Source organism: Lindgomyces ingoldianus (assembly GCF_010093535.1).
Source record: "Lindgomyces ingoldianus strain ATCC 200398 unplaced genomic scaffold BDR25scaffold_23, whole genome shotgun sequence".
Classification (NCBI taxonomy): domain Eukaryota; kingdom Fungi; phylum Ascomycota; class Dothideomycetes; order Pleosporales; family Lindgomycetaceae; genus Lindgomyces; species Lindgomyces ingoldianus.
In genome coordinates, this window is record NW_022985184.1 from 983,595 (window position 1) to 998,974 (window position 15,380).

Here is a 15,380-nt window from a genome sequence, read left to right on the forward strand (position 1 = left end):
TGTTGTTCCTTCTTCAAATTTAACCTTAGATACTTGCGTGATTATCAGGGCTCCTAGGATCACATGTTCACCACAATGCACACTTCCAACCCATCCTAGTCATGACCTTATAGCCTACAACGTTAGCACACCCATGGGGGCGCATACGTAGCTGGCGCACCAACAGTCCCCGTTGTCGTCGGCAGCACCTGTCCTGTATGTGCTTGATACTCTGAAAGTTGCGTTCTTATCCGGCCAAAGGCGGTCCAGTGTCAACGTTCCATTCGCTCCACTTCAAGTACTTTATCCATCCCAGCTTCCCCCGCGACAGGACGGGCTATGAATACACTACCGCCTTCTGGATAACCCCCCGTACCCGCGGTCTCGTACTAGTCAGTAAAAGCGCAGCCTGTCGACATATTGTTAAGCCAGTACGCAATAGCATTTGGAAAATGGCATTGAGAGCCACGATGCCTTTTACGGCGAGGTTGGATTGGACATTTAATTTACCAGCGAAGTCATCTATTCTAGTTAAGCATAAAGAGAAGATGATAAAAAGGCAAGGAAAGCCTTTAGCTATACAAAGCTGGTATCTGGCAACCGAGAAGTCAGTAGAATATTATTCGAGTTGTTTCAGCAACGGGTAGTGTTGGACGATATAGTCCTTATTACTGGAGAAGTTATTGTAGGCACATGCCATGAGGAACATGTTTCCGCTCTTCTCGACGGATATAACTTCCTCGCCACCCTCCATATGCCTAGCCGCATTTAGGAATCGAGTTCCTAGATCATGTATCGCGTAGCTGTTGGGATAGAAACCATCCTCCAAAATCTCGAAAGCTAGGACCAACACCATTCGGGAGTGCTCCAGATTTGCATAGAGAGAAAAAGGTATATATGGGAATATGGCAACGCAGGTGGTGACACTTATATTTGACGAAATCTCCTTTTGGAACATCAGTGGTTAGTTGAAGTTCGCCGCGGACGCTACAAGAACGTATGCACCCACCATTTGACAAACAGAAAGGGCGAGTGTGGCATAGCACGATTCGGCTTCCGAGGCGCCTGGGACTTCAATGCCACTTACACCCTTGGGGGAGAGGAAGCCATATGCGGTTGTAGGATCGAAGATGTAAGGCTGTTCAGACTGGTCGGGCCATTGGCATAGACGTTTTGCGACACGTCTGCGTACTTCGGATACGTTTCGGGTGTGCTGTTAGTGTGAGTAATAACGGCATTCAGGGACTACAAAGCAATGTCCGCTTAAGTGTGGAGCGGCTTCAGTAAAATATTCGATAAATAACAGGCCAGATATCCTTGTACCAAAGTACTCGTATGTTGTGGCATCAATCGTGATGAGAGCCTCTCATTGTAAAGGAATGCTGTTCCAAAAAATGGCTAAATTGCTACTAATAGTACTACTAACGGTAGGACTCCAGGAACTCGTGTATGGAGAGCGGGCTGCTGGGGGAAGTGCCGGAACCCTGGTTGGAGAGAAGTAGGGAAGCGAATGATTGCGATTGCTCAGTCAATTGGCACTCATGCAGCACTGGGCGCACACTTACTGGAGTCTTTTCTAGTTAGAAAAGGGTCCTGAGAGTTATTTGTCAAACTGAGCGCTAACATCGTTGAAAGAAGATGAATTGTTGTTACCATAGAACCAAACAGAATAAGTGCACGCGATCGAAAAGCTTCTCAGGCTTTGGTGTTAGAAGAGAGGAGTATACTAAAAGCCTTTAAAAGGAAGCCACAACTCTAGCCGATTTAATGTTAAGTCGGAGAGGCAATGCAAGTAGTCATACTGTCTCCACCATCTCACCATGCTGCTTAGAAAACGACACTTAGCTCAGGCTGGTCGTATTCTGCGAGACATTGAACCCAGTATTAGTGTGTCGAAGGTATGTACAAGCAGTACGTAAAGAGGCTAAGACATTGAGTAGCATATATAGTATGCAGAGTGTGTGGAAGGCGCCGTCGAAATTAGATTAGTAGATAGAAATTACGAGTAGAGGTAAGACGATATTTGAATGGAGGAAGACAGGCACGTACCCAGTTGCCTCTTTCAGCAGCCCCTCTGATTTCATACGGCATGTCGTCTCTGGACGGCTCCAAATCAGTTCAGTATAAACTTGATCACCCCTGCGAAGATGGGACTCTAAAGGTCTACGAGAATCGCACGAAAATACACAAAGCCGACCTCTCAAGAGGCGATCTCGGACATGGCGATCATCCGAGCCCGAGAACCCGGATGTCCGCAAAAGTATCTCCATGCATCACCACGGACATCATGAAAGCCGCTTCAAAGCATCAAGAAAGTCACGAAGGAGCGTTGTGACATACCTGTCCGTCCCTAATGCTAGTGCATCAGCTTGTTGGTGTATCCCCAACTCCTTGGGCCAGATTAGTACACCCTTCTCAGCGCTAGCACGAGGCCACCAACTCACAAATTATATATAGTCCTGGATTCTACCTCGATGTTCTGACAGCATCAGACCTTGAATTCCTGGCTATTTCAGAAGCACTCTCCTTTCAACTTTTCCGATAGCCACTATCCTTGATTCCGCACGACTTCAAACCCACCAACATGAACGCTCAAGCCGGATTCCTACCGAAACAAGCCAAAGCCCTGCTGGATGGCCAGCAAAAAGTTCTTACATACGAAGAAACAGGCGGGAAAGTAACAGCGCAATTTGCGTCTCATAATCTGAACTTAATTCCCTCCATTCCAGCCTCCTCGATCATTCACGACAACACGTGTGGCTCTGGCACCGTCACCCGTCTCATCCTGTCTTCGAAACCCCCCTCAAACATAGTAATACACGCCACAGACCATGACCAGGCCTTTCTCGATGTCCTCCAAGAAGACGTCAAGAAGAACTCCTGGCCCGTCGAAGTCACCAACCAGAAATCAGAAAATCTATCTTTCCCGGACAAGTACTTCACGCACTCGATCACCAACATCGGCATCTTCTTCACCACCTTAGCTGGGGTTGGTGGTGCAAAGGAAATTTATCGCACACTCAAACCTGGCGGCACCGCCATCGTGAACTGCTGGGAGTATGTAACATGGTTTGCACCAATCAAAGCAGTCCATGACGTCCTTCGACCTGGAAAACCATACCCAGCGCCAACGATCAACTGGAGCGATGGCAAGCAGCTCCAGAAGGTTATGGTTGAAGCCGGCTTTGAGCAGGAAAAGATGAAGGTTGAGAAGAGTGAGGCATGGGCGCACCCGAAGGACGTGACGAAGTGGGCTGAGCTGGGGTGGGCTTTCCTCGGAGGCATCGGAACATGGCAGGAAAGCGACGAAGAGAGATGGGATGAGGCTGTTGGCCTTCTGGAGAAGGCCTTGAGAGAAGCTGATGGTACAAAGATTGTTGATGGCGAGGTATGGATGCGTGCAAGCCAGTGGGTTGTGATTGCAACGAAGTGAGGCGAAAGGCCGCTTAAGGAAGAGAGGAATCTGAAGATATGTCTGCTCCTACACTGACATTGGATAAAGTCTCTATGGACGGTTTCTAGACAGAGGTGGGCTGGAAATTGGATGTTGATTGCAGGTTAAGGTTGAGACAATCGAGAGTCATAGATCTAAGGTGCTTGTTCCTGTAAGGTTGTGATAAGCTATGCGAGACTCTTATAGTAGATGGGCACTACTATGCCTTGAATTCATGGATCTTCTGCTGTCAAGCTGCAAGGCGAACGGGATGCCAATGGAAGCAGACCACCTCTATCGCCCTCCTCACCATTTATTTCTCCGATGGCGTTTCTCCGATGACGTATCTCCGCGCCCTCCCTCTTCTCTCTTATATAGCTCTGAAATATTCTAATGAATTGCCGTATATAGGTCCAGCAGTTTCGCTACTCTTCTATCATTCAAAACAGTATGGCTTCGCCTTCAAGACTATTGAACGCAGCTCGGGTTCTACCTCTCCGGCAAAGTGTTGGCAAAAGAAACAAGAGACACAAAGTGATAGATTCTTAGAGAGTAGTGAGAGACCTAGAAGACTTAGAAGTATTTGACAGGAGTGCTAAATATACAATGTTACACAACTTGCTAAGTAGGGAAGTGACAAAACAAGGTATTCATCTTCTTGCTAGAACTAGGGAGACTGTTATGAGGGTGCAATTTGTTGTAACAGTTTAGACCGAGGAACTGAGACTGGGAAAGGCACAGGTAATGTCCGTACCAAGCAGTAGAAGTAGATAGCTCTAACTTGCAGCTGTAGCATGCCGACTTGGCGGAAATAAGACCCTACCAAGATGCAAACCGCCTGGACGGAGACCGGCAACTATTCCCATTCTGCCTGTTTGCATGAAACAGTCTCATCCAGACGCAAAAGTCTTCCAAAGCATGCCGGACGGGCGGAGGTGAGGCTAGCGTTTCTTCTAGATAATGTAGAGATTATAGGTAGCGTGGATGCACTGAGTTTGAGGTAGGTCGTTGCTGTAATTATCATGGGAGGTGGTGTGTTTGCTTTAGGAACAGTGCAGCGCGAGGGGTTCAGCAACCTGCTGCGCCACAGGACCAAGATTGATCCCGTTGATGGAATGGCAATTGTGTAGTGATAGCGTAATGTGGGGATAGAGAGACGAGACGACAAGTGAGGGGTAGCACAAGAGGGAGTCGGGGAGTGAATGTCACGAACACGAGGCGCTCGTGTGTGGAGGCCGGACCTGCATCGTGGCTCAGCTCGGACCTGCTTGGCACTCCAGTTGGCTCCTAAAACAACAATTCACTCCCTGACAACCAACGACATCGTTCACTCACGCCTTCCCCACCACGCCCGCTGTCCGTCCCTCGTTGCTACTGCTGTTGCTGTTACTCGACACATTCACTTGTTCTGCTCACCATTCGGCCAGGCCTCGCAGCACCGGGACGCTCACGCTTGTCGCGCCGCTCTACGCTTGTCTCCTGTGCCGTGTTGTCTCATCGCAGCCGCCTCTCCCGCCTCGCCCACCATAACACCCGCTCCGCTCCGACGATGGGCTTTGGCGACTTCACCACGATATGCGACAAGACGGCGATACCGCTGTGTGCCCTTGTCGGACCTCCGTCGCAGATCAACAACGGTACCGGCATCCAGGCGTCATGCTACTCGCGGACGATTGAGCTGGCGAACACCATCATCTTCCAGGGCGCCAATGACTTCATGCATATTCTTGCGCTGATAATGACGGTTGTCATGATCATCCACGTGCGGTCCAAGTTTACGGCTGTTGGTGCGTCGAGCCAATACCCTCTGGGGACAGTATTAGCTAACAGCAACACCAGGGCGCAAGGAAATCACGTCCTTCTTCTACATCTACATGGTGCTGACTATGGTCTCCCTCATCCTCGACTCAGGCGTCACGGCTCCCGGAACCGGCGCATACCCGTACTTCGCGGCTGCCCAATGTGGCCTCGCCTCGGCGCTCTGCACCTGCCTGCTGATTAACGGCTTCGTCGGCTTCCAGCTCTACGAGGACGGCACGACCCTCTCGGTCTGGCTGCTGCGACTGTCCTCTCTCGGCATGTTCATCATCAGCGGCGCTGTCTCGCTCTTGACTTTCAAGGGCTGGGCTGGCCTGAGGCCCGATAACCCTGTCGGCATCTTTGTCGTGCTCTACATTGTCAACGCAATATGCATCTTCGTCTATGTCTGCAGCCAGACCCTCCTCGTCGTCGGCACCCTAGAGGACCGCTGGCCGTTGGGTGACATCGCTTTCGGCGTCTTCTTCTTCGTCATTGGCCAGGTCACCCTCTATGTCTTCAGCGACACCATTTGCAACCAGGTGCAGCACTATCTCGACGGCCTTTTCTTTGCTACCATTTGCAATCTGCTGGGCGTCATGATGGTCTACAAGGTACGTTCCTACTGTCTAATGTCCACCCCCCGAAATCCTTCGCCTCACTAACCTGGCTAAAAATAGTACTGGGATTCCATTACCCGCGAAGACCTTGAGTTTTCTGTCGGTGTCAAGGCACACAACTGGGAAGTCAAGGACTTGCTCCCCGAGGAGGACAAGCGAGGTACTGTGTACAATGAGTCCGAATATGCCCCTTCACTCTACCAGCAGCCGCACAACCGCGCATCACACTACTCCGCCGTTGGATACTAGAACCCTCCGTTCTCGCTATAGTCGATGCATATTGATTGTCGAATTAAAAATATAGGTTTGTTTATTCCGAATTCGTGGGTTTGCATGGCATGGGAGTTCTGGCGCATAGATGGTGTGGTGACATAAGATCTTGATAATCGGCGTGAATTGAGGCCGCAGCGTAGAAGCGCGCTCGGTTTTGAATAATGACGTCTTTGGATCGGAGTATAGTGACGGTCGGAACTGAAGAATCTTTGGAAAATATTCGTTTTAAAGAGAGAGGGAAGAAGGACGGGACGGCGTATGTCCGTAGCCAGCTTATACATAATAATCTCAGACATAGCAGCTTCACGTTTTATCACGGTTTCCAAAGGGTGAGACCCTCGAGCCTTTCCTAGGATGTGGGATTTGAAAGCATTCCAGTTCAACTCTTATTTCCTGATCGTTTCGGGGAAGGACTTGAATCCGGATTCGGCGTAATGCAACTAATTCGCTGTAACTAAACCCTTTCGTCACTATCAATACACTGAATCCAACTCTGTCATGACCTCCTGCTGTTTGACATGTTTCTAGTTTGCATTCATGTAGAGAGGAAGACCGGACAACCAATGTCGAGATCTTGGAAGAAGTGAAGAAGCTGGCATTGTGTTCTACATACATCACACTTGCCTTTTAGGCCTTCTCGATCGAGAGAGCAGGAAGCTTGAGTTCCCGACGTTAAAAAGATCGTCAATGCTGGAGATGTTCTCTACCACCAATGGGCGGCCTGGATAGATCGACAATCTCGTAATACAGTAGTTCCCCCTCAACCATTGAATTATACTTGTTGCAAAAGTCAAACCATGTATCTCCAGCCTACACCACAGAAGCAAGTACTGTGCCGAGACCGTGGCAGCAGCTACTATCCCTTAAATCCATCTAAAAGGCCATTCAACCACACGCCAGCCGCGTACGCGCCCGGATCTGGAATCTGACTCCTCTCTGCCCCCATTTCTTCCCCAACATATGTTGCTCTGCCGAACTTTGCCTTCATGTCCTTCGTCTCGTCAGCCTTCTCTCGCGCTACCTTGACGGCCTTGGCTAAGTCTTGTGACGTGTTTAGGCTGCCGACGAACGGGATCAGAACATCCATGACAGTTCTATCGCCTTCTCTAGCGCTTGTGTAGTTCTTGAGGTTCTCTAGGGCCTTTACTGCGGAGTCGGAGACGGTGGATATATCGAGAGGCTTGTTTGCTTTGATGGTGTTGTCATGCAAAGCGTTAGTGAAGGCCGTGACCAGAATGCTCAGAATGGCCCCTAAAGAGCCGCCTACATCCTCGACATTTTCACCAATGCTCTCGAGGAGTATGAGAAGTGGGGGTGGAGAGGATGGCAACGAGTCTAGATTTGCCAGTATGGATTTGCACACCCCGGCAACAGCTTCACCACAGTCGCCGTCGCCCATTTGTAGGTCGTATTGTGTAATCTTGGGTTCGGCTTCTAGACCAGCGTTGCATGCCTTCCGAAGTGCGGGTATCAGACTCGATGGCGTTGCAGGACCTTTGTTCGTGGGGCCTGAACCTGAGGCTGCGGCATTCGCTTGCTGTCTCTTCGCCTCCATTTCCTCGGAGTGTTTGATGGGCGCATATCCGTTCCTGGGCCAGGCTGGTGCGTTCGTTGGAGCATCTAGAAGTTCCATGATCTCAGAAGTTTTGGCATTCATAGCCCGCGCCATTCCGGACATATTGCCCAGCGTGATGGAGAAGCCTTGTCCATTTAGAGAAGTTTCAAGGATACCGGCGTAGATGCGAGTGGGTGCGATGTTCCAGTCGCGTTTCAGAACAGTTAAGGCTGTGCTCGTTAAGGCTTCGAGTTCAAGGCCGGAAAGCCCACCAAAGTTGTTGACTAACATGACGACTTCGTCCTCTGGCTTGAAGACTACAAACGCGCGGTCTTTATCCTCGGGATCGAGAAGGTATCTGAGCATTTCTTTGATGATATCTTCAGCCGAGGGCATGGGGGATATTGTTCGAAGTCCCTACACATTCAATCAATGACTTTGTTTTGACAGCAATTGTCCGAGAGACCTACAGGCTCGTTGTGAATACCCATTCCCAATACGCAAGCATCATCCGGGACCTGCTCAAATGCCTCTCGACCTGGAACATGGCAGTGATCCAAGCTGGTTCCAATGGTCACCAATTCGTCGTTACCCAACTGCCCAAGCTTCCGGCACTTCTCAAACGGCCAGTTCTTCTGCGAAGCGGCACCAATAAGTTTGATGACTTTGGCACCTCCCCGTCAGTCACTCCGTAGGAACAAGTATTAGGGGTAAATACCTAACAAGTTGCCTGCTAGACCCCTTCTTCCAACTTTCTCTGACTTCTGCCTACCCAATGCAGCATCCTCTGCCATACACACTACATCCACCTTATACCCCAGCGCCTGTCCCTTCTCTCTAGCCAGACCAAAATGCAGCATGTCGCCAGTATAATTTGTAATGCACAATATAATCCCGGAATCTGAGGGAACATTCCTAATTCCAGCCATGATTTGCTTGGTCGATGGACTCGCGAAGATATCGCCGCATACAGCTGCTGACAACATACCGTCTCCGACGAAAGCTGACCAAGCCGGCTCGTGTCCGCTTCCCCCCCCTGAGATGACGGTTACTTGTGACGGTGGATGAGCTTTGTTGTAGACGACGCGATTTGTTTCGTCGAGTCCCATGTGTCTGTTCCGGGAGACAAGTGAGTTGAGCATGTTGACAACGACACCCTCAGGGCTGGAGAAGAAGTGTTTTCGTGACATGGTGGAGAGAGTCCAAAGGAGCTTCGAAACCGGAGGGGAGAATAGTTTGATAGTATAAGCGCTGTACTCTATCTACGCAGAGATATACTATATGTTCAAGTATCTAGCAATTGTAAATGGTAACATCAAACAAAGAAATCCATTGTGTTGTTGAGCAAGTAAAGTTCTGAGAGGAGCATGAAAGGGAAAACCGACGTACCGAGCTATTCACTGAACCCTCAAGCCATGGTATCTGTCCACATAGCCACCGGTAGAAAGGAAGAGAAAGCATGCATACTACCTCCAAGGCAATTCAGAGCGGGAATGACGGCCTCTATATAAAGCACTCCCCCTGCCCCGCCTTGATCCACGCCCCGCCATCTAGGGGCATGAGGGGTGCATGCCATGCCATCTCCAACCACAGAATGCGCAGCGACCCCCGGGAAATGTCCCGCCTCGAAACAAATGACTTGCACCAAAACCTCGCAATACTTGATGCGGGATGGTGAATTGCTTATTGTGATCGGTGTGAATGAAGGAAGTCCGGATTGCCCGAATTAGGATATCCCGGTGTGGTTGGTTGGATGAAGTATGGTTCACTGTAAGCGAAGAGAAAGACTTGACATGGGAAAGAGAACGGCTAGTCTCGAGGGCATTGAGTCACGTGACGCCCCCTTCGATATCCGTTTCTATGCTGAATGGGTCTCCTTGAATCAAACCCTCTTTAACAGATTAGATGGGATATTTCGAGGCCGTGATCTTCCCAAACTTTATATACAACTTATCTTTGCTATGGCAATTTGGTGGGGATGGCTCGGTTTCAGGCAAATGCCAATTTCAACCTCCATCCTGCTTCCTTCATGCTCTACCATCGTAGTGATTTGCGTAAGAATTTCGTACGAATGTACCAAAATTGGGTTTATTATTAAATGTACAAAAGAGAATTCTAAAGCATAGCTGTTTAAATTTTGTCTTCGATCGTCACATAAAGCTAGAACATTTTCACCAGGTAACATCGCCAACCTTCACCTCTGCTCAGTCTTCTCCAAGCCTAACCCGTGGTCCTCAGCATTTCATCTCCTATCTTGTTATCTTCTTTATACCAGAGCCCCCATAAGACCTACCAAAAGTGCTAAAGCAGCAGCTATCCTCGCCTCTATCCCTCCCTTCAAGAACCCAGCACCCCCCGTACTCGACGGCGCAGCTACAGTCACCGTAGGAGCAGGTCCCACAGGAGCAGACGTGGGGGTAGGTACAGCATTTGATATCGACAGCGAGATGGTCGCATTTTCCGAGCCTGTTACCGTCGCTGTCAAAACCGTTGCGTTTGCTGTTGTTGACGCTGGGACGGAACCTATGTGCCACTCAGTCAGTCCCGCGAGTCCGAATATCTGGATTCAACCGCCCATTTATTAGGTACACTTACTCATCGTCCCATTCCCCATCGCGCAGTAGCTCGCAAACACACCCAGTGCCTTTTCCACTCCCCCAGTTACTGTCTGGCTGCCACATTTTTTCTCAACCGCTTGGCTAATTTTGCTTTCCATCTTCGACGACGACGCTGTGCAAAAGCAGCTGAATGACGTCGTCTTCCCGCCATCACCACAGCCCTGTTCCATGTTGCGCACGATGGTCGACAAGGGCTGAACAGCACATGAAGGAAGGGAGGAATAGGCTGGTACTTTGTTGATGAAAATTTTCTGGGCCGGGGCAATGGCCAGGAAAGATAGTAAAGCGAGCAGTATGAGGTGATGCATTCTGAGAAAGTTGGAACTTTCAAAAATGGGACTAGGTAGGAGAGGGAAACAAAAGATCTGAAATGGCTACGATGCGCTTCTTCTCCTTAACCTCTGAAAATCTACAATACAAAACGAAAGCAGACAGGAACTTACCACAATATATTTATCCTTTCCTTTCCCACCCCCAACACGGCTCCTTACACATGCGTCTCTTGTCTTTCTAATCCCTGCTCTCTTTTCGCAGCATGTTACCTAAACTGCCTTCAAGCTAACCATATCCAGCCGCGCATCACATTTCAAGTGTTCTGATTGGCTGACACCCTTTTGACTTCATTCTCCGAAACATTGTTTTGGCCCTCAGCTGTGGATCATTCCTGTTCCTGCGTTTTTGGAACATTTTGTGGCTTTTACTGCAGCTTAGGTTGTCATGTTCCGGTTTGGGGCTGGCATTGTGGTCCGAGCGGAGGTGAATTAGAGAAGTCGTTGGGGAATCTGGGGCGGATGTCTTATTTTAGCACTAAGCTTTTATTAGAGCTGTGGTCTTGTAGTTTCCATATATATCTTAAGACTAATCAAATACCTTCCTCAAGTCCTTCTCCGCTTGCATTGCAACGATCACTAAACACACAGCACTTATATGTTTCTGGTTAATTGCGAACATTCTCATCTATGAATCTCTATCACAATCGACGAAAGTCTGGCATAGAAATCATTGACTTTCTTCTCATTGACTACACAATTTCGCACGCCAGTATTGCTGTGCTACCTGCCTCACTCAACTGTTCTTCCCTCACCGTCTCGACATCCTCATTACGGGTGTACTGTCTATCATTCCAAAGTCCAGGAAGCCATCATTTACCAATATGCTTTTGCGCCCCCAGCGCACCGTGGTATCATCCATTAATACAACGCGGGAAGTAAGAAAATGAGGAGAGATTCGTTGGCAGCCACCGTACAAGTCATCGCAATTGTCGGCATTTAGGTCATTACGGGGAGCCAGACAAACCTCAGGAGCGGCGAGACATTCTAGACAGGATTTGGTGGTAGGGAATTTAGACAGAGCCTTGGAGGACGGGGTTTTGATTGCCAAGCGTGGTGTTATAGTTCTCAGCTGCACCCACAACTCCATTAGGGGCGCTGTTGAACGCACTGTCGACCTGCCCAGCGAAACCGTTGGATTGACCGCCGGAAGGGGTTGATTCGTACCCACCCTGCCGACCATGTGGTTTGCGGGTGATGGCTGCGATTTTTGGAAGGCTGGTAGTCTCCTTCGCCGAACCAATGGAGAATACTGGACTCTCCCAATTCTCACCCTTAGCGGCAAGGTCTTTATACTCAGTTGCTTTGCTGGAGACTGCGAGGCCATTAGCATCAATCAGTGAAGAATTGGCAGATAACTTACTGCCTCCAGGAAGACTGATGCTCTGGAAGATCGAGTCATGCTGGGTGACGGCTATGTTGACCTTCGTATCTTTGGTGCGCTCCTCAATCCGGGCCTTCTTCTCCTTGCCCTGCATGATACGCTTGTTGATAGCCGTAACGTATGCTTGGTAGATGTTCTGGATGTTTTGAGGGTCTGGATTACGCTTGGCGTCTTCTACGGCTTTCTCTGCCTCGTTCTTGATGTCGAAGAGAAGGGCATCCAACTGATTGACTGAATCCTTAATCTGCTTCTCCAAAACACGTTGAATAACTGGCCTCATCACTTTTAGCAGAAGGGGTTTGAACATGCCGAACAAGAGCTTGTGGTTAGATTTCTTCAGCTTAATCCGGAGGTTCTTAATATCGGTAGACACCTTCGTGATCTTGAAGAAGTGGATCTTGTCAGACTTATCGACAGTCTCGAGCTCAACTTTGAAACTACAATTTAATTAGCATTCAAGAACAGTTACGGTGGTCAGGCATGTATATGACTTACCTGAATCCAGATCCACCCATGAAGACATCCATAACTCCCTTGTCAGTGACGGAGGGGAATCCCTGCTTGCGCTTGACATAGTAACTGACGTCTCTCAGGTCCATCTGAATGCCAGAGACGCTCAACATCATCTTGTTTTTGTTCTTGCTGGCAATGCTCTTGCGTCCCCACCTCCAGTAATTATCGGAGCCAAATTCGAGCACATTGGGAGCAAGGTTATCCCCCTCGATCACAAGGTTTTCCACCACAGCGTCAACCATGGGATCGGAGACTTCAATCCTAGGGATCGGAATGTAGCGGATGTTCTCGAAGAATGCTGGAAGGATAACTTCCGACAAATCCTTCAGAAGATGGGGCTTAAACACGGGCTTGCCCGACGCGTCATGGCCAAGGTCGTTAAACAATTTGGTGAGGCTCTGAGCAAAAGCCTTATTCTGGGCACTAAAAGAATGGTCAATTCGCGAAGCGAGAACTACTAGCAGGTATCTTACTCTTCATCAAATTGTTGCCCGAGGAACTTGAACTCATCGACGATGCGGTCGGTATGGCCTCGATAACGCTCACGAAGAAGGCGGTGGCCCTCGTCATAGATCTCGTTCCATTCACCGTTGCAGACATCTTGCATAATAAAGCCCTGCTCCTTCAAGCACTTGCGAACGTAAGCGTCGATATGCTTGAACCAGCTCTTCAGTTCGGGATCACGGTCGGCGTCGCGGTAGATCTGGTTGATGGAGTCGATGAGATCATCGAACGAGGTGCTATTGGCGAATCGTTCCAGAAGCGTCTTAATATCCGTCAGCATTGTTTTGTATTGGCTAGAGATTCCTAGAGAAACACACCCGTAAGTCAGTCTCTGCATTAGTAAGCGCATCGTCTTGGTGGGCACCTTTGACTGTTCCTTTAGATTGAGTAGCCATGTCCCTACTATGGCCCGCGTATTCCTCCGCTAGACGAAGTAATGTTTCAATGGCTCGTAGATCTGCAAGATTTGTCAGACAAATGGCTGTGAGCAAGGGCCAAAAACAAAAAAAGGACTTACAATCAGAGTGTCCCTGCACTTCAACGACCATTTTCTTGAGTCTCCAAACGGTCTGCTCGCGCCTCTCCTTGGGCATCTTCCCCTTCAGGTAGTTTTGCGCACGTTCCCGCTGATCTTTCATGCGGTTCTTATCCTCCTCCGGCAGATTCTTAGACACTGCTTGCTGCACTTGCCCAACTGCAGCATCGGAATTGAGACCTTGTGGCGCGCCTGCCTGCTGTTCTTGCGCGACTAGGGCAGCAGTGTCGGTAGGGTCTCGAGATCCCGTGGGGTGGGCAGCTTCAGAGACGTCCCCGGCGGCCATCTGGGCGTCCTTCTTTCCAAAGGGTACTTTGGCCTTGATTTGACTTTGAATGCTGCCCATGCTCAAGTCCGGAACCTCGTGCCAAGTATTGTCGTCGGCAGGCTTGTCGATCTGTGCCAGCTGCTCCTCAGACGGCTTCACCATGGCCGCCGTGTTGGTGGCCGCATCTCCGGCGATGTCTCGAAGCAGAACGCTCGCATCACTCACTTGAGGGTAGTTAGCATGGGTTGGGGGTATGCTGCTGCGCGGGCTACTTACGAAGCTTCCTAAACTGTCCGTTGCTGATGAGGAGAGTGCCCAAGGTTCGGAGACCTTCCAGCGCCTCGTTTCCATGCTGCTTGGCCGTGTCCTTGTCCAGTGGCGCACCGGGAACCTTGGCGTCGGCAGCGGAAACCTGCTGTGTCTGCCAGATGAAGTCCTGTAGAAGATTGCCGTCGTTCTTGCTGAGGAGGAGAAGCTTGGCGTTCTCGATGACCTGGCGCAGGTCGGCGACAAGTGTTTGTCCGTCTGGTGAAAGACGTTTCGACGGAGAGGCCAGGGGCTTCGAGGCCAACGCGCTGTTAAGCGCGACATCGATCTGTTGGTTAGACGGAACCTTGCCACTGGCGAATGCAGAGTAGATGCCATAGAGCTGAAGCTTATTGTTAACGTCCCTCTCCTTGACCTTGACGTCCGTGGGCCGGTTGACAGCTTTTGAGGTCATGGTGACGAAATTAGCGCGGTTATATGTGTTTAGGTATCTAGTGTTGTGGAGGAGCTATTATGGAGGGGCTATGATGGAGGAGCAATGATGGAGGAGCAATGATGGAGGAGCAATGATGGAGGAACAATGTTGGAGGAGCGATGTTAGAGGGGCTATGCTGGAGGAGCTGTGTTGGAGGAACTATGTTGGAGGAGCTATGTTGGAAAGCGAACTGAGCTGTCGCCGTGGGCATGGGTATCACAAACAGTGAGGAAAAACAAAATGTGGGAGATTGGGGGGTAGTACGATGGAGCAGCGGCGGAGCAGCGCAGGCGCTTTATCTGGGGTGAAGTGGTCACTGGTTGCGAGGGAAAGCTTCAGGCGCTGGCGACCGTACGACTGGGGGGGGGAGCTGTTTCGGTGGCACACGTACGTCATCCATGGACACACACACCGTCGACGAGGCCAAGGCACGCTGAATTGAGCGTTGCCTCTAAGCCTGGGCCAGCAATGACACACACTGATTGATCGAAATCCGTTGTGGCCGCGTCCTGGAACAAAACACGTCGGCTGAGGCAATTTTCGCCTGTTTTGCTGGCCATGCTGGACATGGCTGGATTGGCGCTTGCCGAGTTGAGCGGGAACTATGCTGCAAGAACTCCCCCTTGTCGTGCATGACGGAGGACTCAGGTCGCGAACTCTGTGATCTCTTCTGATCGCCTGCCGGGATCCCATGTCATCGTGGCGTCATTGCATTTTGGGTCGACACCTCCAAATCCCCATGCTTCAGCAGAAATTCCATGTCGCTGATCTCGATCCTTTGCCATCTTTCCAGAACACATACTCGAAGTAGTCCTAGATCATGCTCCATG

The 15,380-nt window shown here is 50.0% G+C and overlaps 5 protein-coding genes across 5 annotated transcripts; 2 read left to right on the forward strand and 3 right to left on the reverse strand.

The window, feature by feature from the left end:
- The first annotated feature begins 2,291 nt into the window (after window positions 1-2,291).
- BDR25DRAFT_304860 (S-adenosyl-L-methionine-dependent methyltransferase) lies at window positions 2,292-3,627 on the forward strand. The gene has a single exon (XM_033690300.1). The coding sequence runs from the start codon at window positions 2,564-2,566 to the stop codon at window positions 3,410-3,412; it is 849 nt and encodes a 282-aa protein (XP_033545808.1). The 5' UTR covers window positions 2,292-2,563; the 3' UTR covers window positions 3,413-3,627.
- A 1,096-nt stretch (window positions 3,628-4,723) lies between these two features.
- On the forward strand, window positions 4,724-6,550 carry BDR25DRAFT_289976 (uncharacterized protein). Its single transcript, XM_033688490.1, has 3 exons — window positions 4,724-5,199; window positions 5,252-5,823; window positions 5,890-6,550. The coding sequence occupies exons 1-3, from the start codon at window positions 4,962-4,964 to the stop codon at window positions 6,076-6,078; spliced, it is 999 nt and encodes a 332-aa protein (XP_033545809.1). The 5' UTR covers window positions 4,724-4,961; the 3' UTR covers window positions 6,079-6,550.
- A 137-nt stretch (window positions 6,551-6,687) lies between these two features.
- Window positions 6,688-9,280, reverse strand: BDR25DRAFT_289979 (dihydroxyacetone kinase-like protein). Its single transcript, XM_033688491.1, has 4 exons — window positions 9,047-9,280; window positions 8,376-8,950; window positions 8,128-8,321; window positions 6,688-8,074 (listed from the first exon to the last, which is right to left on the reverse strand). Exons 2-4 carry the CDS (start codon window positions 8,845-8,847, stop codon window positions 6,959-6,961), a joined length of 1,782 nt encoding a protein of 593 aa, XP_033545810.1. The 5' UTR covers window positions 8,848-8,950; window positions 9,047-9,280; the 3' UTR covers window positions 6,688-6,958.
- A 643-nt stretch (window positions 9,281-9,923) lies between these two features.
- Window positions 9,924-10,638, reverse strand: BDR25DRAFT_344159 (uncharacterized protein; the record flags this gene model as incomplete). The annotated part of the gene is made up of 2 exons (XM_033693907.1): window positions 10,253-10,638; window positions 9,924-10,180 (listed from the first exon to the last, which is right to left on the reverse strand). The coding sequence occupies exons 1-2, from the start codon at window positions 10,581-10,583 to the stop codon at window positions 9,924-9,926; spliced, it is 588 nt and encodes a 195-aa protein (XP_033545811.1). The 5' UTR covers window positions 10,584-10,638.
- Window positions 10,639-11,213: 575 nt separating this feature from the next.
- On the reverse strand, window positions 11,214-14,848 carry BDR25DRAFT_304863 (uncharacterized protein). The gene is made up of 7 exons (XM_033690301.1): window positions 14,085-14,848; window positions 13,523-14,032; window positions 13,323-13,462; window positions 12,975-13,267; window positions 12,484-12,924; window positions 11,968-12,425; window positions 11,214-11,919 (listed from the first exon to the last, which is right to left on the reverse strand). Exons 1-7 carry the CDS (start codon window positions 14,527-14,529, stop codon window positions 11,618-11,620), a joined length of 2,589 nt encoding a protein of 862 aa, XP_033545812.1. The 5' UTR covers window positions 14,530-14,848; the 3' UTR covers window positions 11,214-11,617.
- Window positions 14,849-15,380: the final 532 nt, after the last annotated feature.